General features: G+C 44.8%; 1 protein-coding gene across 17 annotated transcripts in view; it reads right to left on the bottom strand.

Moving 5' to 3' along the window:
- The window catches only part of ACSL1 (acyl-CoA synthetase long chain family member 1), a 64,866-nt gene that overhangs the window by 2,154 nt on the left and 35,446 nt on the right, over window positions 1-27,266 (bottom strand). For 7 of the 17 annotated variants that reach the window (XM_086379999.1, XM_086380004.1, XM_086380002.1 and 4 more), the window contains 16 exons: window positions 26,562-26,626; window positions 23,053-23,154; window positions 20,502-20,601; window positions 20,109-20,287; window positions 17,409-17,441; window positions 17,205-17,256; window positions 16,218-16,291; window positions 13,767-13,844; window positions 11,365-11,499; window positions 9,391-9,525; window positions 8,444-8,539; window positions 7,551-7,623; window positions 4,627-4,715; window positions 3,553-3,669; window positions 1,948-2,091; window positions 36-137 (listed from right to left, as the gene is read on the bottom strand). In XM_086379999.1, the coding sequence (XP_086236125.1) occupies window positions 36-137; window positions 1,948-2,091; window positions 3,553-3,669; window positions 4,627-4,715; window positions 7,551-7,623; window positions 8,444-8,539; window positions 9,391-9,525; window positions 11,365-11,499; window positions 13,767-13,844; window positions 16,218-16,291; window positions 17,205-17,256; window positions 17,409-17,441; window positions 20,109-20,287; window positions 20,502-20,601; window positions 23,053-23,154; window positions 26,562-26,626 (1,574 nt within the window). Of the gene's footprint in view, window positions 1-35; window positions 138-1,947; window positions 2,092-3,552; window positions 3,670-4,626; window positions 4,716-7,550; window positions 7,624-8,443; window positions 8,540-9,390; window positions 9,526-11,364; window positions 11,500-13,619; window positions 13,698-13,766; window positions 13,845-16,217; window positions 16,292-17,204; window positions 17,257-17,408; window positions 17,442-20,108; window positions 20,288-20,501; window positions 20,602-23,052; window positions 23,155-26,561; window positions 26,627-27,266 lie in introns of all 17 variants that reach the window. The other 10 variants (XM_086380006.1, XM_086380009.1, XM_086380010.1 and 7 more) reach the window with 2 other exon arrangements.

The raw sequence follows: 27,266 nt of genomic DNA on the forward strand, positions 1-27,266 counted from the left end.
AGCTCAGGAGGACTGCTGCACACTTTGGAACCTACCTTGTTTCTGCACAGTTCTTCAAAGGAGCCCACAATGCCTCTCTTCTGGGCCCAGGTACCTAGTGTCTCAACGTCCGGCACCACGATCGCTATGAGAAATGCCTTTAACAGAGACAAGTGAGTTATTACACAGTTTGTTCCCAATGTTCTAAAATTGTAGTTCCTTATTATCTGCTTCGTGGCCCCTGGGAGAAACTGGGAGTTAGAGACCCTCTCTTGAGAGCATGGTAACAGCCCTGGTGTCCACAGGGCCCAGGTTAACAACTCCTGCCTCTGAAATACAGACAGTATTGGGAACTTTGCAATACATGTTTTCAAAGAACCAGTGGAAATCAAAATCTAATAAAACCCTAGTTTTTACTTATTTTTATATATACTTTTAAAAATAAAATAGGGTCAAATACGCAAATAATGGGATAGATATCAGATAAAGCTTTATAAAAAGACAAAAAGAAAATATATACAGGTTCACTTTAAAAAGAACTCTAGCATATACACAATGGAGTATTACTCAGCCGTTAAAAAGAATACATTTGAATCAGTTCTAATGAGGGGATGAAACTGGAGCTTATTATACAGAGTGAAGTAAGCCAGAAAGAAAAACACCAATACAGTATACTAACGCATATATATGGAATTTAGAAAGTTGGTAACAATAACCCTGTATACGAGACAGCAAAAGAGACACTGATGTATAGAACAGTCTTTTGGACTCTGTGGGAGAGGGAGAGGGTGGGATGATTTGGGAGAATGGCATTGAAATACGTATAATATCATATATGGAACGAGTCGCCAGTCCAGGTTCGATGCACGATACTGGATGCTTGGGGCTGGTGCACTGGGACGACCCAGAGGGAGGGTATGGGGAGGGAGCAGGGAGGAGGGTTCAGGATGGGGAACACATGTATACCTGTGGTGGATTCATTTCGATATTTGGCAAAACCAATACAATTTTGTAAAGTTTAAAAATAAAATAAAATTAAAAAAAAGAAAAAGAACTATAACAAACAAAAAAAAAAGAACTCTAGCATCTCATTCTTTACAACTGAGTGACAATGAAATGAAATAAAAATCAAAGGCATAGTAAGATTCCAGGTCTAAGAAGATGCAGTGCATTCTCAAAGAAAAAAAGGTGTATTTTCTTATAGGAAAATATTCTGCCACAATTATTTGAAAATTTCAAGATTTGTAGAAATATTTTTAAATTTATTTAAATGGGAGGATAATTACTTTATAATATTGTGATGCTTTTTGCAATGAATATGAACCAGCTCTAGGCATACATGTGTCCTCTCTGATTTGTAGAAATGTTAACCCTCAGAAAACTAGAACCCATTCTCTTCCTTTCCACCATCTGTCCAGAATTTTGGCAAATGAGATTCCATTGCAATACATTGGTTTTCAACCTTAAGATATGCTGGCTTCCAAACCATCATTTGCTCAAGAATGATGCAGAAGGTATACCATAAATAAGTTAGGTTTAATATGTCTGAAAATGCTAAGCTTTCTTATAACCCATATATCAATATTTCTCCTCATAATTAAATTAGAAGCTTATTTTTACCTATCCCCCAGTATTTTTATGCCACTTCCCTTGGTACAGCAGACTAAGAACTGCCAAGAATAAGAGGCACAAATTTCTAGTTACAAAATAGATGGGGGGAGAAAACAGAAAAAAAGAAAAGAAACGCCAAGCAACAAAACCCAATAACGTGTTGATTATGTTCTAGCAAGTCAGGCATCAAAGTCAGAGAGTCAGAAAGCCAGTTCACACACGTGGCAAACTTCCCATTACACTGAAGGTACCTGGACGTCTTATAATATTGTGATGCTTTTTGCAATGAATATGAACCGGCTATAGGCATCCATGTGTCCCGCCGGCCACAGAGCTCCTGGCTCGGGCAGCACATACCTGCAAGCTCTCTCCGTGGACAAACACCTGAGCGATAGGTTCACTCCGCTGGTAGATGTTTTCGATCTTCTCGGGAGCTATGTACTCCCCCTGTGCCAGTTTAAATATGTGCTTCTTCCTGTCGATGATCTTCAAGGTGCCATTCTGTTTGGGGGTGCGGAGGGGAGGTGTGGGCTGTGAGCAGGTCCCAGGGGCTGTTTCCCCCACAGCAGTGGCCACTCAGGGTACTGAGCATTTCCTGTGCACTATTACTTAATCCTAATAAGGTCTGGCAGGGGTCGGCTATTAACCCATTTTACAGAGAGACAAACTGAGGCTGACAGAGATTACATAACCTCCCCAGGCTGAGTAGTGAGACAGAGAAGGGATGAAGGAGTCCCTTTCACTCCACTTCCTCCTCTCAGCCAACTAGAGCACCCTGCTTGCTCCCTTCAGCTTGGCGAGCTTTACTCTGTGCCACAGGGGCCCAAGACAGGGTCAAGGTGCTCTCGAGGAGAGATGCGCTCATCCTCCCCACGGTGCTCGGTGTGGAGCAGGGGCTGCAGAGGGCCAGCTCACGGCCCTCTGTCCCTGCTCCCGGCTCTCTGGGTGATGACTGTGGGGACGTGAGAATCTCTGGGCCAGACTCGAAAACGCCAGTGGTGCCTGCCTCCCCACCTCTGGTAACCCAAAGCCCCATTCCCACCCCAGGTCACTTGCTCACTTCCCAGAGTCATCTGCTGGAAATGCCTGCCTCTCAGCCTGCAACAGTTCTCCGTTTCCAACAGGAGCGGACTAAGGTCCATGGAGATTAGGATTAGGAGATGCACTCCTCAGAGCCAGAGTCAGAATTAGAACGGATACTTAATCCCTCCTGAGTCTGGAAAGAGGGACTTGATTTATTTCTAAATAGCCTGGGTATTCTGAAATCTGAATTAATTTGGGGTGGGGATATTTTTTCAGGCAAAAAAAAAAAAAAAAAATTAAGCACCTTAAATCTGTAAGACTTGAACAATTATACAATAATAATTAAACTAGCCACTGGAGTGTTTGCAATGAAAATCAGTAATGACTTTAAAAAGCAATAGCTGTCACCACAACAGCAAAAGTTGTGACACCTATGGGTCTGCTTCTTGCAACAGCGTCTTGACTCCCGAGATGGACTCTGAATTTCTCCATGGTAAACAGTTCTGAGGCTACACTCAAAGGGTTTGGCCTTAACCTCTAAACACTTACCCTGTTTTTACTGAGATGACGATGCTAAGAAATGTGTGTGTTCACAAATTCTGGCCTGTCATCCATTCCCAGCAGCTTAAATACAGTGCCCTCTCCCCTCGCCCTGAAATGAACCAAGGCCTCAACTTCAAGGCACAGCACTGAAATGGGAAGTGTGAAACAAGCCAGTCGCAGTGTTTCTGGATTTCAAACCAGGAGCAGCAACCAGAAAGGATGTCAGGTATCAAAACAAAACCTGTGTGCAGCAGTTATAGTGAAAATGCTAGAGGAGGATGCTAAGCGTAAGCCTGTTTCCTGCGGGAGAGGAAGCGAGGGAGAAAGAGGCGGGAGAGTCAGGGCGCCGTGGCCCTGTTGGGGCTCGTCTTCCCGACAAGGGAGGGGACCACTTACGGGTAACCACTTGCCAATGTCCCCTGTGTGCAACCAGCCGTCTTTATCCAGAGCTTCTGCTGTTTTCACTGGGTCTTTCAAGTAGCCTTGAAAAACATTTGACCCTTTCACACATACCTGAAGGAAAAAGAGGGCAAGGGAGGTGTGGCCATGCAAATTGGAAGAAGTAGGTGAAAGGTGCAAACATCCAGTTATAAGATAAGTAAGGACTGGGAATGTCACGTACAGCACGGCGACTGTGCTTAGCGTGGCTGCGTGGGATGTTTTCAAGTTGTTAAGAAAGGAGATCTTCAGAGTTCTCATCACAAGGGGGAAAAAATATCACTGTTCTTTTTGTTAGCGGTATGAAATGGTGGATGGCTACGAAACCCACGGCCGTGATCATTTCACGATACATGTGAGTCAAATCACCTTACACTTACACAGGGCTGGTGTCAATTCTATCTCAGTAAGACGGGAGGGGAAAAAAAAGATGATCTGTTAAGAGCACTGACTGGGACTTCTCCAGAGAAAACTGTGCATGTATGTGTGTGTGTGTGTGTGTGTCTCCCTCAACCTTTAGCCAGACTCTGAACCTTTAGCTAGGATCCAGAGGGAGCCACCAGAGCCTCACTGACGTGCTGGTACCTCCAATGCCCCCACTTCCTTCCTGAGTGTCTTCGGCTACAGATTCCAGGGCTCACAATCACCCTAGGTTCTGGCTCCAAGCTGCCAGAAAGCCCCAAAGGGGATGAAGTCACACAGCAATTGGGCACACCTTCCACTAGCCGGCGGTCACTCAGGCACTGAGGGCAGTCAGCAGACAGGAAGCTGGGGCCAGGGGCTTTGGGCCCTGAAGCCTTTCCGCCCTCCTGGGCCCTCAGCCCCATCGTGCTGGCGGCAGAAGGTGGTGCTGGTGCCCCCCATGCCCCCACCCCCTGAGACTTAGACATATGCAGCTTCAAAAAGAAGCCTGTGTGACTGCAGGATCAGCAGCAATACCAAGCTCAGTGGCTTCACCTGCCGCGGTGCTGAGAAGTGGCTGGTTACCGGAGGCGATTGCCCTGAGGGGGTGACTGCGGGGGTTTTACTCACCTCGCCCTCGCCCTTGGCAGCCAGGTAATTCATTTCTTCCACATCAACAAGTTTGATAATGCTGCAAGGCATTGGGGGACCAACATGGCCTGTGTATCAAATAAAAGAATGATCACTCCTAATGTGATGACCAATATCCTTAGGCCAGATTGCTTTGATCTCCAATAAGCCCTGTTCTCATGCTGAGAAGAGCTGGTGCAAACCTCTGGCTTGGCAAACACAGCCTGTCTCCTCCTGGCAAATTAATTGAGAGTTTATTCCCAGAAAAGAGAGAGAAACATTCAAAAGTCTCTCAGGGACCTTTCCTAAGTTTGATGCTTCAAAATACTTTTCAAAGTGTAAATGATTTGGCTGCTGATTTTCAGGGTTTCTTTGAATACCTGGAAGTGGGTTTTCTAAAACTCTTATGTGGTTCCTATGATCTGACGGCCCTGCTCTCCCTCATACAGATGTAATTAACGTCTGCGTTCTCTATGAGAATAAACAGTGATCGGTCAGACGGTTCTGACCAATATGGCCTTTCCCCTAGATTATGAAAGAACATGTCTTACATGTAAATTCATTAAGACAGGACAAGGCTTCTTTTCACAGCTCACTTCACTCTCTTGCCAAAGGGTGCTCGGTTCAGTTCAGTTCAGTCGCTCAGTCGTGTCTGACTCTTTGCGACCCCATGAACAGCAGCACGCCAGGCCTCCCTGTCCATCACCAACTCCCGGAGTTCACCCAAACTCATGTCCATCAAGTCGGTGATGACAGCCAGCCATCTCATCCTCTGTTGCCCCCTTCTCCTCCTGCCCCCAATCCCTCCCAGCCTCAGAGTCTTTTCCAAAGAGTCAGCTCTTCGCATGAGGTGGCCAAACTATTGGAGTTTCAGCTTTAGCATCAGTCCTTCCAAAGAACACCCAGGACTGATCTCCTTTAGAATGGACTGGTTGGATCTCCTTGCAGTCCAAGGGACTCTCAAGTCTTCTCCAACACCTCAGTTCAAAAGCATCAATTCTTCGGTGCTCAGTTTTCTTCACAGTCCAACTCTCACATCCATACATGACCATGGGAAAAACCATAGCCTTGACTAGACAGACCTTTGTTGGCAAAGTAATGTCTCTGCTTTTCAATATGCTATCTAGGTTGGTCATAACTTTCCTTCCAAGGAAGAAGCGTCTTTTAATTTCATGGCTGCAATCACCATCTGCAGTGATTCTGGAGCCCAGAAAAATAAAAGTCTGATACTGTTTCCACTGTTTCCCCATCTATTTCCCATGAAGTGATGGGACCGGATGCCATGATCTTAGTTTTCTGAATGTTGAGCTTTAAGCCAACTTTTTCACTCTCCTCTTTGACCTTCATCAAGAGGCTCTTTAGTTCTTCTTTACTTTCTGCCATAAGGGTGGTGTCATCTGCATATCTGAGGTTATTGATATTTCTCCCGGCAATCTTAATTGCAGCTTGTGCTTCTTCCAGCCCAGCATTTCAGATGATGTACTCTGCATAGAAGTTAAATAAGCAGGGTGACAATATACAGCCTTGACATACTCCTTTTCCTGTTTGGAACCATTCTGTTGTTCCACGTCCAGTTCTAACTGTTGCTTCCTGATCTGCATATAGGTTTCTCAAGAGGCAGGTCAGGTGGTCTGGTAGTCCCATCTCTTGAAGAATTTTCCACAGTTTATTGTGATCCACACAGTCAAAGGCTTTGGCATAGTCAATAAGGCAGAAATAGATGTTTTTCTGGAACTCTCTTGCTTTTTCCATGATCCAGCGGATGTTGGCAATTTGATCTCTGGTTCCTCTGCATTTTCTAAAACCAGCTTGAACATCTGGAAGTTCACAGTTCACATATTTCTGAGGCCTGGCTTGGAGAATTTTGAGCATTACTTTACTAGCATGTGAGATGAGTGCAACTGTGTGGTAGTTTGAGCATTCTTTGGCATTGCCTTTCTTTGGGATTGGAATGAAAACTGACCTTTTCCAGTCCTAACCAAAGGGTGCTAGGACTGGGCTATTTTCCCAAAACAAAAATAACAGAAATCAGATTAAGTTTTAAGAGTGTCACAAATCATTCTTCTGATGTGTTGATCATTTCATCTTAAAGTGGTCACTATTCCAAATTCTCTAGCTGGTAAGGCACCAGGGATTAAAAAATAAGTACTGTGAAAAAGGTTTATAAACCGTCAGTGCCAACTGCAACAGAATGATGTTCCCAGAGACAGCCTGATATTAGAATCTGTGTCATTAGATATTCAAACGTGTAAAACGGCAAATGTATCAGGGAATCTATTGATCACGGTGTAGGGTACACTGCTGGTATGGGACAGGGGAGGCATACAAGTCTTGTGGTCAGACGTGGGCTGGGATCCTGGCTCTGAAGCATAAAGCTATATAAATTCTTAGACTTTATGGACAAGCTTCTTAGTCAACAATCAACTGTGTCCTCCCAGAGCTGGCAAGGCTGACCTCACAGGCATGTTGTTGGGATGAAATGCACATAATCTGTGTCCCTCAGTGCCTAGCACAGAACCCCATCCAGAACAGGTATTTGTGTTTATCATTCACTGTTCTTTTTTTTTTGGAAAAAGGACTTGTGTTTATTTCTGCCTGCACACAGTGGAAATGCCAATAAAATTCACCAGCAAGTAATCAGGCCCCAGTCAATTCCCAGAAAGCTCTGGTGGGCCAAGCACTCTGAACCTAGAATAAAGGGCACCGTCTTCAGATGTGAGCTCCACCCAACCTGACGAGTCAGAACCTCCAAATCACCACTGTGCCCTGGGAGACACCATCCACAGGGCTCCTGGGCTCACAGGATTGTTGGCCCCAAGGCCAAATAATCGGAGACACAGCACTTGTTTAAGTTGGTTAACCCAGTTCCAACAATTTTGATGTGAAGAGTAAGATCCTCGTGAGCAAAGTCCCGCCCCCTGTACCTGCGGTCCAGTCTCCAGCAATAGTCAGGCAGCAGCCAGCGGTGCACTCGGTCTGTCCGTAGCCTTCGTAGAACTGGGTCCCCAGGCAAAGGGACAGAAAGAGAGGGGACAGTCACATTTCCACTGCAAGTGCTCAGTAACTAAGTTCCTCTAGCTGGATTAGAAACCTCAGCCCAGACGATACAACACGCTTTATTACAGCGTGAGCATGCTCACACACACAGAAGACAATACCGCAACAGGTCACACTTCGCAGGATCCACCTGGGGACTCACTCACTCCACGGGCTCACGGCTACTTGTCACCCAGTCTCTGATGCTCCCCCCATGTAAGCCAGGGTCTCTGAGTGGTTTATGACCCATCCCCACGCCCTCACGCCTGATCTAAAGGCATCTTTTGTGCCTTACCCCAGTGAAAATTACCCTACGGTGAACACAACACATACTCTGCCAGAGGTGAAAGATATATGCAGGCGCACCAGAGATTGCATGTCTTACAAATTGAAGGTTGGTGGCAACGCTGTGTTGTCAGAAGATGGTTAGCTTTTTCTAGCAATGAAGTGTTTTTAAATTAAGGTATATACAATGCCTTGTTTTTTGGACATAATGCTACTGCACACTTACTAGACTACAGTCTGGTGTAGACAGGGCTTTTATATCTACTGGGAAACCAAAAAGTTCAGGAGACTTGCTTTACTGTGACACTGGCCTTACTGCACTGATCTGGAACTGCAGGATCTCCAAGCTGTGCGTGTGCTTCTTTCCCCAAGCCACCCAGGAATAACACATCCGAAGAAAAGAAGGGGCACACGCAGGAGAAGAAGACAACCTTTTGGAAAGCGGCCGTGTGGGTGTGAGTCAGTCTGAGAGCCCGAGTGGCAGGGAGCCCCTCACCTGGCAGCCCAGCGCAGCCCTCAGGAAGGTGAGCACGGTGGCAGACACAGGCGCTGCTCCTGTGATCATCAGCCTCACTTTTCCTCCCAGGCTCGACTTGCAAGGCAGGAAGAGGGGAGAAGGTGAGGGTAAGTGGCTGGAGAGCGGTGGTCTTCTCCAAGATTCCTCCTGGGAACCCTGATGCCCTAGCCCACCAGCTCCTGGTCGGCGGGCTGCACAGAACTCACTCCGCACGAGCACACACAGGCGCTCCAAGAGGGACACCCGAAGAGTTTGGTTCCGCCCCAAACCACGCCACTCGCTCTCAGCGGCTGTGGACAGCAAAGCAACACCTCTACACTCACAGGTGTTTTAAGGAATTAGAACAACAGTGTCGTGGGTTTGTGGCAACCATCACATTTTGGGGAACACACTGTTATTCCATATTTTTTTTTTTATCACTCATGTCTAAAAAAATAACCTCAAGAGTTCCAGAAAAGTAAAACAAAATGGAGAATCAGAAAGGCTATGCTACCTGATCCCTTTTCTGCCCTGGATAGCGAAACACTGTTCAGAGTTTTCTTGGACACTGAGGTTTTGCTAATGGCTTTGTCCTTAGTTTTAAGAGATGTGCCAGAAATTCTCTTTCTCACTGACCTTCTCTTTTAAAAAGAGCTCTCACACAATAAAGGGGTAGGGGATTAAGAGGTACAAACAACTAGGTATAAAATAAGCTACAAGGATATATATTGCACAAGGATATATTGGGGGGGATATAGCCACTATTTTATAATAACAATAAATGGAACATCATCTTTAAAAATTGTGAATCACTATATTGTATGCCTATCACTTATATAAAATTGTACATCAACTATTCTTCAATTAAAAAAAAAAGAGCCCTCCCAGAAAGTTTGAAAGCCACATTAGTTTAGATGACAAGCAACAGCTGAGAGTCAACGTGCTACCTGTATTTTGTGGAAGATCAGTTTATCCCAGAGGCTGTTGTTTCTAATGATGCCACTGCGAAGTTCAGCCTCTTTCCTCTTGGAGGCAAAGTCCAACAGCCATCGCTTCAGCGTAGTGTTTGCTTGTCCGAAAATCTAGTGAGTCAAGAGATGAGAAGGTTTCCTGATGAGCAGAATGGCAAGAATTAAAACGTCAGGTAACAACGAGTGTTGGTGAAGATGTGGAGAAACTGGAACCTTCACGCCTTGCTGGCGGGGATGTAACATGGTTCAGCTGCTTTAGAAAACACAGAGTTAGTCATGACCCAGCAATTCTGCTCCTGGGCACACACGTAAGAGAATGAAAACACATGTACATAGAGCCCCTTGCCTGTGGATGTTCACAGCAGCATTATTCATAACAGCCTAAAAGAGGAAACACCCCACTGACCATCAATGGCTGGACAGATAAATAAAACATGTTGCATCCATGCAGTGGAATATTATTTGGCCATTAAAAGGAACAAAGTATGGATGCAGGCTATAACACATATGCCCCTGGAAAGCACACTTAAGTGGAAGAAGCCAGTCACAAAAGAATATTCCGTGAGCCCACTCATATCAAAATCCAGAATAGGGAAATTTATAGGTTCAGGAAGTAGATTCATTTTATGGGGTAGAGGGAGGTAGTGGGGTCAGGATGATACCACATTCTTTCTGAAGTGATACAAATGTTCTAAAATGGACTTTAATGATAGTTGCAGAACTCTGTGAATGTACTAAAAACCTTTGAATTGCACTAAAAACATTTAAATGGGTGAATCATATATAATGTGAATTATATCTTAATAAGGCTGCCTTACAATTTTCTTTAAAAAAAGAACCATTAAAAAAATGAGAAAGAAGAATATGTCTGCAATGCAGGTGACGTGGGTTCAACACCTGGGTCGGGAAGATCCCCTGGAGGAGGAAATGGCAACCCACTCCAGTATTCTTACCTGGGAAATCCCATGGACAGGGGAGCCTGGCGGGCTACAGTCCATAGGGTCGCAGAGTCAGACCCAACAGAGTAACTAAACAATCACGGCCACAAAAGATTAACAGAAGCTAAAACCTTAAGGTCTCCCATGGAAACTGGGGAGTATTAGCTGGCAGGAAAACAAAAATGTAAAAAAATGAGAAGGTTCTCATAGATGACAGAAGCCATGCTTCAACATGAAGAGCGTTAAAACTACCTCGTGCAAATTCACCGTGGAGACTGCTCCCGTCACACGGGGTCCTGCCCTGGCTGTGGGCCTGTGGTCCAACTGCCCACCACCTTCTCTTCGTCCCGGGCTTGGCTTGGTCACGTCTCCCACTGTGGCTAGTAAGTAGGTAGCATTTTTGTACATGGTGGAACTTTACAATTTATAAAATCATTTCATATTTATTATTTTCATTTTTTGTTTGTTGAGTTTTAAGCCAGCTTTTCCACGCTCTTGTTACCCTAGACAGCACTATGAAAGTGGAGGCATCAGTTGCTCACTCATGTCTGACTCTTTTGAGACCCCATAGACTGTAGCCCGCCAGGCTCTTCCCTCCATGGGATTCTCCAGGCAAGATTACTGGAGTGGGTTGCCGTTTTCTCCTCCAGGGGATCTTCCTGATCCAGGGATCAAATCTGGGTCTCCAGTGTTGCAGGCAGACTCTTCTTTACTGTCTGAGCCACCTGGGAAGCCCAATAAAATCATTTGATAGCTATTATTTGAATGTGATGTAGTTAGCAACTTTATGAGATGGAGGAGAAGGTAACAGTCCATTGTCAAGGTGAGAAAACGGAGGCTCCAAGAGTTTATTGTGAAAATAAAGCAATCTCCACCTCACATCTGTATTGTGCCTTCTGATGTATAAGGTACGCTCACAGTGCTTTCTCTTAGTCCCACAAGTCTAAGAGCAGCAGCCATGTTCGCAGAGAATTTTGGGTTCGAGATCCCACACTCTGCCCCTGGCACTTACTCGGTCAAACATCCGGTTCAGCAGTCTGGGGACCACGGGGAAGATGGTGGGTTGAAGGGCCTTGAGATCATCCATAAGCAGCCTGATATCTCCTTGGAAAAATCCTATTTTAGCTCCATGACAGAGCATCACACACTAGAGAGGCAAACAGAAATATCTAATGTGTCATCATTGCAGTGGGGGTTATGCAACACACACAGACACACAAAGCTTTGGTTTTAGCATTTCAGCCCAGTTTCCAGAAATCATAAGGTTCCTAAATGTAGGGAGCTTTCGGAACAACATTCTTGGGATTCCCCTGGCGGTCCAGTGGTTAAGACCCTGAGCTTCCAATGCAGGGGCTGCAGGCTGGATCCCTGGTCAGGGAACTAAGATCCCACATGCCATGTGGCATGGCCAAAAATAAAATAAAATGAAACAGCATTCTCGTGTTTTAGGGTCCTTGTACAACAGGGGGCTATTGCACTACTCCTGATCATCCTGAAGATAGAGGAGCTAGCTAATCAGCAACTAGGGAATGTGGCTTTTAGTGATGATCTTAGAGGTTCTGCTGTTTTAGCTTCAGGATCAGTATCTGCCAAAGGAAGGACATGGTATCAGATAATCCAAGTTATTTTTAACCTTCCAGAAAATTTAGGTCTAATTTATCCCATAATAAAAACTTAGCTACTTGCCTACAGTCCAAGCTTTTTAAATAATGTTTATTTATTTAGGGCTGTGCTGTGTCTTCGCTACTGTGCAGCTTTCCTCTAGCTGTCGTGAGTGGGGGCTTTTCTCTAGTTTCGGTGCTTGGGTTTCTCAGTGCAGTGGCTTCTCTTGTTATGAGCACAGGCTCTAGAGCGCATGGCTTCAGTAGTTCAGGCACGTGGGCTCAGTAGTTGTGACTCCCGGGCTCTAGAGCACAGGCTCAGTAGTCATAGGGCACGGGCTTAGCTGCTCCACGGCACGTGGGATCTTCCCAGATTAGGGATCGAACCCATGTCTCCTGCATTGGCAGGCGAATTCTTTACCACTGAGCCACCAGGGAAGCCCCAGTCTAAGCCTTTTAAAGTTTCATTTTTCCTGTTTTCATCCAACTAAAAAAAAATCTGAGTTGTCAGAATATACTGCAGTTGAGACTGCACAGAGCAGTCTGCCTTCGGTTATAACCTAGTGCCTGAATTTCCTCCTATCTGATGCAAGCTGCACTGGCAGGTCACAGGCACTTGACACAGAGTCTGCCTGTTTTAAATTTTAAAAGGAAAAAGAGATTCAAGGGATGATGCAACGGAAGTACAAAAGACCTCAGGCTTAAAAGCAGAAACCACTTTAGAATGGTACACCGTGGTTCATTGTTTAAAAATTAAAGCTCAGAGGCTTTGTTCTGTGTGAACTGACTCCTGGGCTCTGTGAAAACTAGGGAGGTAACTACAGTCCACTGTCAACACATTTGTGATCACTCTGTACACGTGCAAGGTCTCCCGAGGCGTGCAGGAAACAAAGTGTCGGCTGGCAGATCCTTGGTCCTTTGGGAGAAATAAATCCTCCAGGGCAGCAGCTGGTCAAAGCGCAGAGTCCTTATCAGCCCCTCATCCCCCAGTACCTGTCCAGTGCCTGAAACACAGCTGGTGTTTCATGAATAGACATTAAACGAATGAGCAGTGCTCACTGTTTCTCCCATAAGCATACAAAGCAAAACTGTCCAAGAAGGAAAAACAGATGGTTCTTGGTCAGCTTTTAAATGAGTCACACAGCTGTGTGTGAGCAGCTCAAGGAGAACTTGGCTGAAGGTCATCCACTTTGCCAAGGGCACTTGGGATATTGGTGAAAAAAAATGAATCTGAAGTCAACTTGTGCCTTATAGATAAGCATAGTCAAAAATAAAACTTCTGGGACTTTCCTGGAAGTCTGGTGGTTAGAGCTTCATGCTTCCAGTGCAGGGGGCCACAGGTGTGATCCCTGGTCAGGGACCTAAGATCCCACAAGTTGCTCAGCATGGCCAAAAAAAAAAAAAGAGACCGAGACATCTTACAGAACTTAAGCCTCACCAGGCTTTGTGGGATGCTATTCATAAAAATTCTACATTTACATCTCATCTTTCTGAATTCATATTCGTGTCCTTCAAAAGTTTGAGCTTCTAATTTTAAAATGAGTATTAAAGTTCAGTACCTGGACCTAGAAAAAAAGTATACTCTTAAATAATTAGCTCTATTTCTAAAATGGGGGCTGAGCAAAGAACTGCCTACGGGGAGGATGGTATACACACTTGAACTTACCAGCATGAGCTGCTCATACATGTGTGCAAGCGGTAAAAACGAAATGTGTATGTCACTGGTATTCAACACAAGTGCTTTCTGTAAAACACAATGACTTAGAACACAAACAAACACGTACGCATAGGCAAAATAAAACCCCATGCCTACCTCTACAACTCTCTCAAACATATGGGCCAGAGGCAAGAAAGAGATCAAAGTGTCATCTGAGGTAGGAATGAACGTGTTCTGCAAGCAAAGACACCAGCGGGCAGAAAAGCATTAGGATTTCCAGGAATTCTCCATTTATTTCAGAGCACATAATATCTCAAGGCTAAGAAGTAACAGCATGAGGTTACATCTGCAATTATTTCTCATTGAAAAAGGAAATGCTAAGCAATACTTTAATAAGTTATTCAAATAGAGTAGAGGTCATTCCTAATGACAAAGTAAATCCATGCAGGACTTGAGTCACAATTAGGAAAATGTGGCCCACGTTGGGATGGCCAGATATCATGTGCTCTAACCACCCAGACTTTCAAAACTACAGGAGCTTGATGACCAGCAAGCTCCGCTCCACCCTAAGAAATACAAGCTTCACTCCAACAAAAGACCAGCATCTTTTGTTGTCAAGGACAAGGGGAGAAAAGAAGAGAAACTTGGAGATTTCCATGTTCCTTTTATTTACAGTACAAATGTATTTTGAGCATTTTAGTTTGATCAACATTTTTACCTTAAAGCCCTACTCGACCCCATTAAAAAAAAAATCCCAATGTGTTTAATGCAAGCTCTGAACTGGCCCCAGGGAATTTGCTCTCCCATAAAATGCTGATCATGACAGGTCTACATCTCAAGTAACATCTGGTTTCCATTTCATGGCTAAGAATGAGCTTAACTTAGGGTCAGGCACAGTGAGGGATGTGCATGGAATGTTCTTGCTATTAATATAGAGAATTCTGACCCAAATAGGGGCTGCCAACAGCAGCTGCTGCCCCACCAACTAAGAAACAAAGGCTCTGTCAAGTTGCCTAGGGATGATGCGCCCAGCTTAGAGTTGGGCTCTCCCCTCTCCAAGGCTGGGCCATCCTTCATTATAAAGCAATCACACGTGATGTAGTCTGATCATCCCATAATCTGAGATTAATTTTATTCCTGCTTCCCAACTGGTTCCTGTCAGTAGAAAAGTGCTACATAATGAGAAATCAGACTCAATAACATCTATACTCTTCAATTTTCTGATTTAGGTTAAACAAATAATGTGCATTTGCATAATGAGAAGTTTTACAAAGTTGAGAATCCCCCTGATAATGTTCACATTAACATTAACTGTAATCATTTGCCTCAATGATTCATGCATTTTAAGTTATCTTTGAAGGCCAATGAGGAAATTAAAATCTCACTTTGGTAAAGTATTAAATGTTGAACTCTGTTCAGAAAGTATATACCAGAAGGACTAAGAAGGTGTAAGAATACACTTACACAGTCGCTGAAGATACGCATTCCCCAAAACCATTAAGCACAGGCTCCTACCACAAAAAGCAGACCTTAGAGAACCCCTCCAGAGGCACATAATTTGCAAACGCAAATTATGAAAAAATGTGCAAAGGATGCGAGGGAAAGGTATTCATTACATTATTCAATACGTACTTTTTTAAAAAGCAAGTTGGAAATAGATTTTTGGTGCTATAGACTGATTGTAAGGACCCTTCTCAAAGTCATATTTAAAGCCCTAACCACCCTGCTCCATGTGACTGTATCTGGAGACAGGGAAGGTCATTCGGGTTCAATGAAGTCATAAGGGTGGGGCCCTGATCCAATCAGGCTGGTGTCCTTCTAAGGACAGGAAGCGACACCAGAAACCTCTCCATGTGCACACAGAGGCGAGGGCAGGGAGGCATGGAGAGGAGTTGGCTACAAGCCAGGAAGAAAGCCTTCACCAGAACCAACCAGATTTGCTGACACCTTGATCATGGACTTCTCGCCTCAAGTACTGTGAGAAAATATATGTCTATTGTTGAAGCCACCCCACCCAATCTGTGCTATTTTGTTATGGCTGCCCACACAGACTAAGACACTTATACAGCAAATTTTAAAAGTATTAGAAATAACTATAAAGTTATTTGATCTAAAGTTCAAGGCTTTAATCCTTCATATAAAGTGGAAGTCAAATTAAGCATAATAAACAGTGCAAACAATAATAATTCTAAACACCTTCAGCAACATTTAACATTTCCTTGTCCACCTAAAGAAATTAATTATTTTCCGCACACTAAAACAGGAGATAAAATCACAAAAGAGTCAGTTTTTCTCTGTCCTTTCCTAAAAACATTTATAAGGCAGTATCCAAATGAAGTTTTACTATATAAAAAAATGTAATAAATTTGATTTGTCAATTCATGTTAACGGTCACAGCAGGAGTTGGGGATCAGGTCCATAGTGAAAAACTATTTGAGAGGAGATGACCTCAGACCTTGTGAAAGCTCAGACCTTATCTATATTTCAGGTACTGTTTCAAATACAGTCCAGGCCTAACATGATGGTGGGGCCTTGACCACCTTCATTCCTGAGGCCTGATGCCAACCACTGGATACATGGAAAGATGGCCCTCTCCCAAAAGTTTACCTCTGTCATTTTCACAAATGCTGAACAATCGCTCACTACATTTCGATGCGTGATCATTGCTCCTTTGGGGTTGCCTGGGGACACATATGAGCAAAATAAAGTTAGAAGACAGAAACTCCATCCAAGAATGGCGGACGTGAGAGAAGCCCATAAACCCCACATCATTAGGGCCCCTGATGCCTCTAATGTGAGGTACACTGTGAAAGCCAAAAGCTGAGTCGCACCAAATTCCTGAGCAACCTGTAATCCTTTAAATGAAGCTAATTATCTTAACAACTTGTTGACCAGAGACGCATTAATACATCTTTTGTTCAGATCAGATCAGATCAGTCGCTCAGTCGCGTCCGACTCTGCGACCCCTGAATCGCAGCACGCCAGGTCTCCCTGTCCAACACCAACTCCTGGAGTTCACAGAGACTCACGTCCATCGAGTCAGTGATGCCATCCAGCCATCTCATCCTCTGTCGTCCCCTTCTCCTCCTGCCCCCAGTCCCTCCCAGCATCAGAGTCTTTTCCAATGAGTCAACTCTTCGCATGAGGTGGCCAAAGTACTGGAGTTTCAGCTTTAGCATCATTCCTTTACCTGAACGTTATTGACTGGAGACATTTCAACATTCACTTACATAACAAATTGCCAGCCACAGGTGTTAGTTTCTGGAAAAATCCCCAGGTCAATAACGTGTTAAACCATCTTTACTAATATGGGCAAGTCTTAGAGGGTGCGTGTAGCAGTAAGAGACGAAAATCCAGGAATTTTATTTCTGGAAACCATGGATACCGTTTGTCCCAGATAGATGGGTGATGTAAATGTGTGAGGATACACTCAGATCCTGGGGATGTTGTATCAAGCTACTGGAAGATAGGCTTGAATACTTCTGTCTCTTCTGCATCCAGTCCATCTACAATTCGAATAAGTCATCCACAAGAGGAAGCAGGAAATATACACTTCCAGGTACCACTTAGAAACAATTTCTTTTCAAAACTGACCTGTAGTTCCACTGGTGAAGCAAATTACTGCAAGATCTTCAGGTACTGGAGGCTACAGCACAATAAAAAGAAAAAAGCCAGTACAAATCAGAATAGAATAGAAAACTCTAAGTTGTTATCACCCAATATTTTTACTAGCCTCTGAACTAATTAGACACAGAAGCTGGACAGAGGCTGGGGCCGGGTCAGACACGGTGCACTCACCTTGGGCTTCTGTCTGTTGGCTCTTCCCAAGTCCTTAAAAAGAAGAGAAAAAAAAAATTTGAAATGGAAACACTTAAGTCACATCAAGTCAGTTCAAGCTGACTTTTCTGTGGGATTGATTCACTCACAGCCAACACAAAGACAGCACAGATTTCAAATTACATAAACGACAGCAATTTAACCTGAACCCAAATACTTACCCATTGTTCTAAGAATCCGTTTTCTGGTTGTTTTCTCTCTTATATAAAACCATATCGATGGCCTTAGGACTGGCCTTGGAAACAGGACTGATTCCAAGGACAGGAATCGAAGTCTCTTACATGTAATTCCAGTCTCCACTGCCATTCCTATCATGGCCTTTAACAAAGCCCGGCTCTTCACAGTAATCAGAGAACCACAGCTGTTCTGCACTCTCCCAGAACCAAAACTCAGCACTGATCCATGATCACCGGTTCTACAAAACTGACATCTTCAGTCTGGAGACAGAAACCAGCCTCCACCAGATTTAAATGCTGACCATTCTAGAAAGGCTCAAATATCTGCAGTTCCCCACATGGAGGGGAGAAAGGCCTTAGGCATCTCTGATTACAGATCAGGCCACGACAGAAGCTCCAGGAACCCCATCCAGTGGCCATGAGGGTTAAAAACGACAGATTCAATTCTGAGGTGTGGCATCTCAAGGAGAATTCTGTTAATACCCAGGGCTCATTCTGATGTTACTGCATGAAGGTATCTCCACGACCACCTTAATACCTATTATTTTTTGAATGAACGATTTATGTTATTTTCCTATTAAACAGCTTGAGTGAGCATAGGAAATGAGTGTGCCTAGAATTAAGTGGAAATTAGATGGGTGGGCTCTGGGCTCACCTGAGTAGGAAATGGCAACCCATTCCAGTATTCTTGCCTGGAGAATCCCTACGCACAGAGAACCCTGGCGGGCTACAGTCCATGGGGTCACAAAGAGTCGAACACGACTGAGTAACTAACACTTTCACTTCCACTCAGGGCTCAGTGAGTTGCTGCCCAGTATACAGTTTTAAACCCTAATCACACTTTTAAATTATGTGTATGATTGACCACTAATTAAAAATAGGGACACTGATATCCAACTAGAAGTCAACTAAGAGCTAAAGTAATGATAATTCCAATTTCTTCCCCAAATAATCTTTTATCAGATTCAAATTTCCATGCATCTTTTAAAAATTCCTATATTCCTTAAGATCTTTAATTCTTTACCATATATAGCAATCAAAAAAAGACAAAAAAAAAAAGCCTATGTATGTGTCTGGGGAAGGGTAGGGGGATGAGGAAAAATGGGAGGAAAAGAAATTACATTATCTTGAAATGGGATTACAAGTGAAAAAAAAAAGGGGGAACACTAGCTGAAAAACTAGCTAAAAACCCCATTTAACAATTCTGCACACCTACTAACTCTTACAGGTTCCTGTCCTATGCTGTTGTTTCTGTGTATATGTATGTGTGGCAGATGCTCTAATAGAACAAATGGCAGATTCCCTACTAAATTCCCCAGAAAAGGTTTTATAGATCCTTACTTGGAGCTCAAATTCTTGGTAGAAGGAGAACTATAAATAAAATTCAAAACCCTATTTGTAACAGTTCCAGGAAAAATATTTATAACATTTTCAGAAAGAGAATGATTTATCTATTGAACCTATTACTTCCCGCGATGTGCATGTAACAGAAGCTTCCTCTTGCCTGCTGTTGTGGATGGAACTTTAACCCAAGAGCAACCGGGGAAACCAGCTTCATCAGCTTCTTGTATTGGGTGGCCAAAACGTTCACTCAAGCTTTTCTGAAAGATCTTACGAAAAACCGAAACGAACTTTTTGGCCAACCCAATACAATCTAATGTTGAACAACCAGTTTAAATATGGACCCACTCATTTTCCTAGACTGGTTTACCTTTACAACTGTGATTAATCTGAATCTTAAAATGCAAATAAATCAAAACAAGCAACTATGCTAGAAATTCACCAGAGGCCTAAAAAAGCAACCTTGGAAAAAGAATAAGGAGGCAGATTTCTATGTCTGACTCTGTTTTAGAGACAAATCAGTTAAGTAAAAGGCTTAAATACTTTAAGAGGACATACAGACTTAAATCTCCACTTGAATCTGAAATTCTCATTTCCAGCATTTATTAGCAGGACTTGTCAGTGCTCTGCTGCTGCTAAGTCACTTCAGGCGTGTCCGACTCTGTGCGACCCCATAGACGTCAGCCCACCAGGCTCCCCCATCCCTGGGATTCTCCAGGCAAGAACACTGGAGTGGGTTGCCATTTCCTTCTCCAATGCATGAAAGGGAAAAGTGAAAGTGAAGTTGCTCAGTCGTGTCCGACTCTTAGCGACCCCATGGACTGCAGCCCAGCAGGCTCCTCCATCCATGGGATTTTCCAGGCAAGAGTACTGGAGTGGGTGCCATTGCCTTCTCCGTCAGTGCTCTAGAATGACTTTGTTAGCACTGCAACTTGCTAGATGACAGCACTTAAGCAGGATGTGATGGGTTAACGCTGGGAATGTGTGCAAAATTCTTCTTTCCAGTAACGAGACAGATTTCTGTTCTCTTTTACAGGACCAGCGAGAGTTGCGACTTTGTGATCACACTGGAGAGACACCACATTTGAGTCAAAATGACTTCGGAGGAACTGTTCAGGGAAGTGGGCAGGGCAGAGTGACTCACCTCCATGGCCTTCATGCTGATGATCTCCACCCCACACTTCTTGCCTCGTTCCAGCAGATCACTGCCGTAGGAGTCCATGAGAACAATAGTTTTAAGGCATGGTATTAATTTATTTTCTACACCTTCTAATAGGAGGTTGGCCTTCTCTGGCTTGTCCACAAAAACCAAAGAGAGTTCGGCTGGAAGTAAAGAGACACAGTGAGGAAGCAGCTCTGGGATATTAAAAGCTTGACTGTAACATCTGATATCAGGTTTAAGAACTATCTTCTTTGAATAGGAGGGTAAGTGTACATTTAAATTAAAAAATTCCTATTCCATCACGTAATCATTACACGTAGCTGCTGTATCTACCCAATAACTAGGGTAAGATGCTCCCAAAGACCACAGACATACCTTTGTTGATGATGTAGGTGATGGCTTCAGTTCCGAGGGTGTCATAGAGGGGAACGATCACCATCGAGTAAGTAAAGCATCCCTGTTCAATGATCACCCACTAAAGAAAAAGTAGAGGTCGGGGTGAGAATATGAGAGGTCACCATGGAACCCCTCCAGGAAAAACAAGACTCTAGAGACTCAACGTGGAAACACTGGATGTACCAAAACTAACATCTGTGTATCAACTACCCTGCGTCAGGCACTGGAGGGATTCCTAATGAACAAAACACTTGCCCAGTTCTTACTGATAAAAAAGAAAGTGCAATCTGCCTGAAGATTTGGGGCAAATATGTGAAAGGAGGATGAAGAACACAATAAAGTGATGAGCTCAGAGGTGAGAGCGCCCACAGCAGGCCTCCATGCAGGGGGAGGGAATCGAGCTTGCCCTTGGCAAGAGCAGCACAATTTCGACAGATGGAGAGAAAGGCACGGGGACTCCAGGAGAGGGACCACGAGGTCCAAGCAGGGAGGAGGGATGTCAGTGAGCTCTGAGGCTGGCAGGGATGGCCCAGCAGGGCTGTGGGGACCGGCTAAGCTTGACAGAGGGCTGGAGCCAGCCTGAGGTCACAGAGGAGCCTGGCTCTATGAACCAGGCAAGACACTGCCTCTGGGGCTCCTCCGAGCCCCAGCGACTGGAGGTCCAAGGAAGAGCAATCTGGCCACAGTGTGCAGGAAGGCCTGGGACTACGGGAAGAGGCACATGCCACCCACTGGGAGAACTGTCCATGGAAGTCTCCCCAGGAAAGTGAGGAAGGAAAGAAGTGACACGGGTTGCTGGTCATCTTCCTCTAAACCCGTCAGTCACATGGCAACTGACCTGCCTACAAGGCAGTTGCAGCAGTCACTCTCTCCCTGATAACCCTCGTGGCGCCCATCACTTGCAGAACACACAGCATGGACAAGGGCACAGGGCCATGGGAAGCACAACCTACTCACGTTCACTTGGCCTGGAGCTGTTTTCTCTCTCTTTCTGCCACTCCACCCTCCACCACATTGAAATGATTCATCTCCCAACAGACACGCTGCTCCAGGCAAACATGCCCTTGTTCCTGACATTCCCTTGGCCTCCCCACCCTTACAGCCATCAAGACTCTACTCGGATGCCACCTCTAGGAAGTCCTCCTTGACTGAGCTCCCATAACCCTTCTACTTTATGTCCACACAGCACATGAAGAGAAAACATGGGTTTATGAGGGCTGTCTTCAAGGTACCTCACGAAGAAGATCCACTGTGGTATTTTGGTGCCTGGCAGTGCCTGGCAATATAGAAGGTTCTCAATAAACATTTGGTGAACTAACTGATACATATAGGAAGAAGCCCATTCCATCCATGAAGTAAGGAACTTATGTCCTAGTCATAGATGCATGACTAGTGATATTCCACTGAAACAAAAAATTTGGATGTGTTCATTCAAATGGGCTTCACTGTCAATGAAAGAAATGAAATTCCATGAGCCTAATTGTGGCCCAGCTGTGGAAAATGCTATTCCTCCTTTAACTGTACACAAACGCTGAGAAACCACTGTAACCTATAAAACAGTAGCACGTTAAACCAACATGTCTTTGGAAGCAAGCAGGTCTAAGAGTCAACGTAGCGTCTTCAAGTCCAGCGCTTGAATTTTTCTGTGCCAGCTATGCCACTAATTTGTTTATTCACAGCATAGGTAATAACTCCAGAGGGGCTTCTCATTTCAATGTACTTTAACGCAGAGGTTACAGAAGACCACGCACAGGCCTGGGTGGCCAAACGACAGTCCACCTGTCTAAATTACGGTCAGCTACTGCTGAAGCTCCTTCCCCATGCCCCCTGAGATTTTAACGTTTGCAATCTGAGCAGGGGGAAAGCCTAGACCTTTCAGAAAGAAAAGGCATGAGTTTGCTACTGACAAAAACGTACCCAAGTTTCTCTGGCATTGACTAATACTATTTTTCTGACCACAGAGGCAGCCCTTAAAGTCGGAAGACATTTTTGTTAGTTATTTGTTTTTATTTGTTTGTCTTTGTATAGCAAAGACTTTGCCAGTTTCTGTTTGGGGACCTGGTTTAAAAAAAAAATTTTTGTTTCTTCCCCCCTGCTACTGCTAAGTCACTTCAGGCGTGTCCGACTCTGTGCGACCACATAGATGGCAGCCCACCAGGCTCCCCTGTCCCTGGGATTTTCCAGGCAAGAACACTGGAGTGGGTTGCCATTTCCTTCTCCAGTGCATGAAAGTGAAAAGTGAAAGTGAAGTTGCTCAGTCGTTTCCGACTCCCAGTGACCCCATGGACTGCAGCCCACCAGGCTCCTCTGCCCATGGGATTTTCCAGGCAAGAGTACTGGAGTGGGGTGCCATAAGAAGGACCTAGTTTGGGTTTTCATACATGTAACTCTCTAAGGCACAACACAGAGCTATATTAGTGGCAATCAGACCACAGAATCTGGTCTGAAGCAGAGGCGGGGGTGAACCCTAACTGACTCTTATATCGAGAATTCTCTGAGCTTTGGTTGCCCAGTGCGTAACGGTTAATACCTCAGGTCTGTTCTGAGCAAAGATGCCGATGAACTGGTCTGGAGCTGCCTTGAAGCCCTTGTGGAGCAGTGCTGAGCCCACACACTCTGCCATGTCTTCAACCTACAATGGAGGAGAAAAAAAAATCAGGAACAGCATCAGGTCCAACTCAAGGAACACAGCTTCCCGTGACGGCCGAGCCTAATATCTTCACCAAGAAGCAGTTCTGCCCAGAGAGAAAGAACAGGGGTAGACAGGTATCCCTGTAGTTACAAATTTTTGTAAAGGTTTGACTTTCCAGAACTCATGGTGAGGGGACTGATCATACAGTTCCCTCTGCAAAGCAAATGAATCTCACCCCAACAGCTGCTAGATCACACACGATTCATGTTAGAGTTTCTATTTTATACTTTAGTTTTACAAAAGCAATCCAGGGACACAGAATTTTGTGTCTGTGTTTATAAAGAGCAACAAAAAAGCTGAAACTTGTCCTTTGTTATAAACACAGAAAGGACAAGTTTGGGGGAGACCTTTGAAAAATAAGGACAAGTTCTAATTATTAGGCTCCACAACTGTATTCTTGAGAATTAGTTCTTAGGAAATAATCCAGTCCTAAAGGGAAGTTTGAAAAGACTTTAGGTACAAATACATATATTTCAAAATTATGTAAAGTCATAAAAGTGTAGGGGGGAAAAAGACCAATGGCTGGATGATCAAGTAAATGAGAGTAAATCTAACAAAATGCTCTACAGCTAGTAAACACTACAATTAAAAAAAACCATATCAAAGTTGAGTGTCTGTTACAATTTTAAGATAAATGAATATAAAATGTACACTATTAATTACAACTAAGTAAAACCAGGCAAGACTATCTACCTACCCCAACTTCCCATCCTCTCCTCATTCCTACCCCAAATGTACTTAAAAAAAATTTTTTTTTTAATGCTAACTTGGAATTCTTTATTCTTGGTTGGTAAATTATCATGAGCACTGTAAATCCACACCCACGCCTGCAGAGAACAGAACCACACCTGATGCTGCTCCAGAAGCCTGTTGGTTCGGGCACATGGTGCCATCCCTGCTCTGCCAATGGCAGTAAGAGTGACAGCAAGAATGGCATTAGCATGCTTATTCTCCCATACCCCAGGGACTGCTCCACAGATCCTGCTTGTTTGTAAGGGCTGGGAACCTGTGAGTGCTTAGACGGTCTGCAGAGCTTACTGGATTCTATGCACACACTTGGGTCTCTAGAAAGACGGTCCAGACCTTTCTTTGAAAAGCTTTACAGGGATTCCTAACCCCTAAAGCTCAGAATCACTGGGCTGGGGCGGGGGGGAATGATTTAAATACACACATCCAAAGTTAGCTTCAGTCTACTTTTTTTATCTTCACTGGTCTCTGTCTGAAATGTACAAAACACCTTTTGAAACCCCAGGGATTTTCAACCTGCCTCAAACATCCCATTGGCAGTGGACCTGTTTTCCCTCTGGCAGTCAACACATAACAGAAAGTATACAGAACATATTACTACAAGTAAGCGTAGTACAAAGCCCAAGGGTTTGGTTTTCTCTTATTTGGTAGTCCAAGCACCTGCCTTCAGCTTTGACGGCTGATGCATCCACTTCCAAGGCTGATACATCGCCAGCCACAAAAAAGATAAGGAGCCAGGTCCCCTCCCAAACGAGCCTCCTTTGTTTTAGAGATCTTGGTTGATGCGGATAACTGTCCATTTTGGCCACTTGTGTTTTCTTTTGCCTGTGCTTTAAGTTACTGCTCTTATGCTTCAAATTCATTGATAAGAGTGAGCCCAGACCCCACGGGAGGATATTGACCCCAATAAAGCAAAACCCCAGGTGCTCTGCACTCTCCCTCCCCCTACCAGAGACTTCACATGTGAGGCCCAGGTGTGCTGTGTCATTTCCAAGTCTTGTAGTAAGAAAGCTTTATTTTTTTTCCAAGTTTCTTATAGTTATTGCTGAAGGGCATCTTGCAATCATCTTATGAACTACATGGGCTAGTCCAGCCACAATACTGATTATTGACAGGCTGAGACCCACACAAAACAGTAACATGACAAGAAGATGATGTAAACCAGAAGCACCGGTAGGTTCTGTGAGGCCTGAAGACCATTGTGCAATGTTAAATCTCCAACAAACATGAACTGCTTTTACACCGCTTGTGAAAATGAAGGATCTGAAAACTACTATTTCGATGGAAAACTACTATTTGGCTCTGTTAAGGAAAATAAAAACAGCAGTCTCTCTGCTCACCAGACCTACAGCTCACGATTCCTACAAGCAAGGAATGCGAAGCTGTCTTGTCTGTCTCTCTTTATCTCTGCCTCTATCTCTCTTGCCTTTTGCATTTCATTGATCCTCAGATGTGGGAGGACCAAGAAGCATTTTCCCACAGACTGGTTTTGCAGATCCTAACGACAACCCACTTCACACACCCCCACCCCTTCCCAGGACACATCAACTACCCGGAGCCCCAGCCACAGAAGGGGGATTGGTCCTCTGCATCCTGCCCCTACTCCAAGGAGCCCTCTCGACAGCTGCGCTGGAAGCACAAGGCAGCAAAGCGGATGCCCCCATTGGCTCCCGCGTGTCTCGGGGGTGCTGCCTTGAACTGGGGAGAGTCAGGAGCAACTAGACTTGTTGTAATCACGATACAAACAAGAAAAAGGAGCAAGCCTTCCTGCTACCAGCCATCTGCAAACTACTATGTACAGTTAAAAGCCATGGATCTGCTGGGACCAGAGTGACAGGAGAGAGACGGCCCAGATCCCAGCCACCTCCGTGTTGGTTCGGTTACACAGGTGTCATCTCTGAACATCTCTGCTGCTCTCCATGCTGCCCTAGGGTTAAAGGTCACCCCGGGATCAGTACGATGCTTTGAAGACTCCTTACAACAGATGGCGCGGGCCTCCCTCCTGGCCCTGGTTCAGCTGTGACCAGGGGTGAGTCCCAGCCCTGCCTGGGGCCCATTTTCTCTCATCTATAAAATGAGAGGGCTCCTCTACACTGGGGCATCTATATCTGTCTAGCACCCCTCAAGACAGAAAGGAGTAATCTTATCCTCCCGTGGGGTCTGGGAGAAGAGTCACCTGCTTCAAGCACATTTCTAGCATTTTATTTATTTGTTTGGCTGCACTGCCTGGCTTCTGGGATCTTAGCTTCTTGACCGGGGATCGAACCTGGGCCCTTGGCAGTGAGAGCTCAGAGCCCTAACCTCTGGACTGCCAGAGAATCCTCTAGCATTTTATTTTAAAATTTATACTGTACTCCACAACACACCCACAGCAGCTCTAAAATAAACTACTTTGAAACACCCGTTCAATTACTGATCTAGTGTTCCCCAAATCTGTGTGTTTAACGTCTCAGGATGCTGCACGTCTGTTCTAAAGCCCTGAGCCAGGTCGGCATCCACACTCCGTAGAAACCTTCCAATCCAACCTACAGAGGCTCCAGAAACTGCCGTGTTCCCGCCCTATGGCTCACATGAGGCGGCCACAGAGCGGGACAACTCACCTGTTTGTATGAAAGCCATTCATAGGGTTGGTCTGGTTTCCGAGAGCCTAAACAAGGGCCATTATCTAAAAGAAGAAAACAAATGAAAGAATAAACGATGGGCTAAACATGCCTAGATATTCCTAGGTTCTCATTTGTATCCTCATTCCGCAAAGTGGTCCTCAGGTGTGAAACAACGAATTCAGATAGGAAGCATTTCCCCCTGGGTTTGGGTCTGAGTTTTGCTTCTTTATTTCTATTTTGTTTCTCACATGGGGCAGGAGGGAGATGGGCTGGAAGGGTGGGCAGCTGCCAGGTACCCGGGGTCTCTGGTGCCACCGTCAGAGATGAAGGGCAGTCTCGTGAGCCAATATCCCTCAAATGTCTCTGATGGACCCCCGCTTCCGTGGGTATCAATATTTCTCAAAATATGGGTCTCCTGGTTAAGCAAGCTTGAGAAATGTTGGATCAGGCCTGGTTAAATAGGTCTCTTTATGCAGGAAATGTCAGAGCCTGTAAGGAGCTAACAGATGTGTAACTCTCCATGAAGCACGCCGCATGTGACTGCAGAAGTGCCTTGACCATGGGCCACACCTGATGGGACCTGTGTGCGGGGGGACTCGCTCTGCAGAAGTTACAGGAGGAGATAGGGAGCTGGGAGTCAGATTGCGTGGGAGAGAGTTGTGAGCAAATATGGCTTCTTGAAGAAAGACCCCTCTGTCGAAA

Source organism: Bos grunniens, chromosome 27 (assembly GCF_055505025.1).
Source record: "Bos grunniens cultivar Pamir isolate PY7600 chromosome 27, Bosgru_T2T1.0, whole genome shotgun sequence".
NCBI classification, from domain to species: domain Eukaryota; kingdom Metazoa; phylum Chordata; class Mammalia; order Artiodactyla; family Bovidae; genus Bos; species Bos grunniens.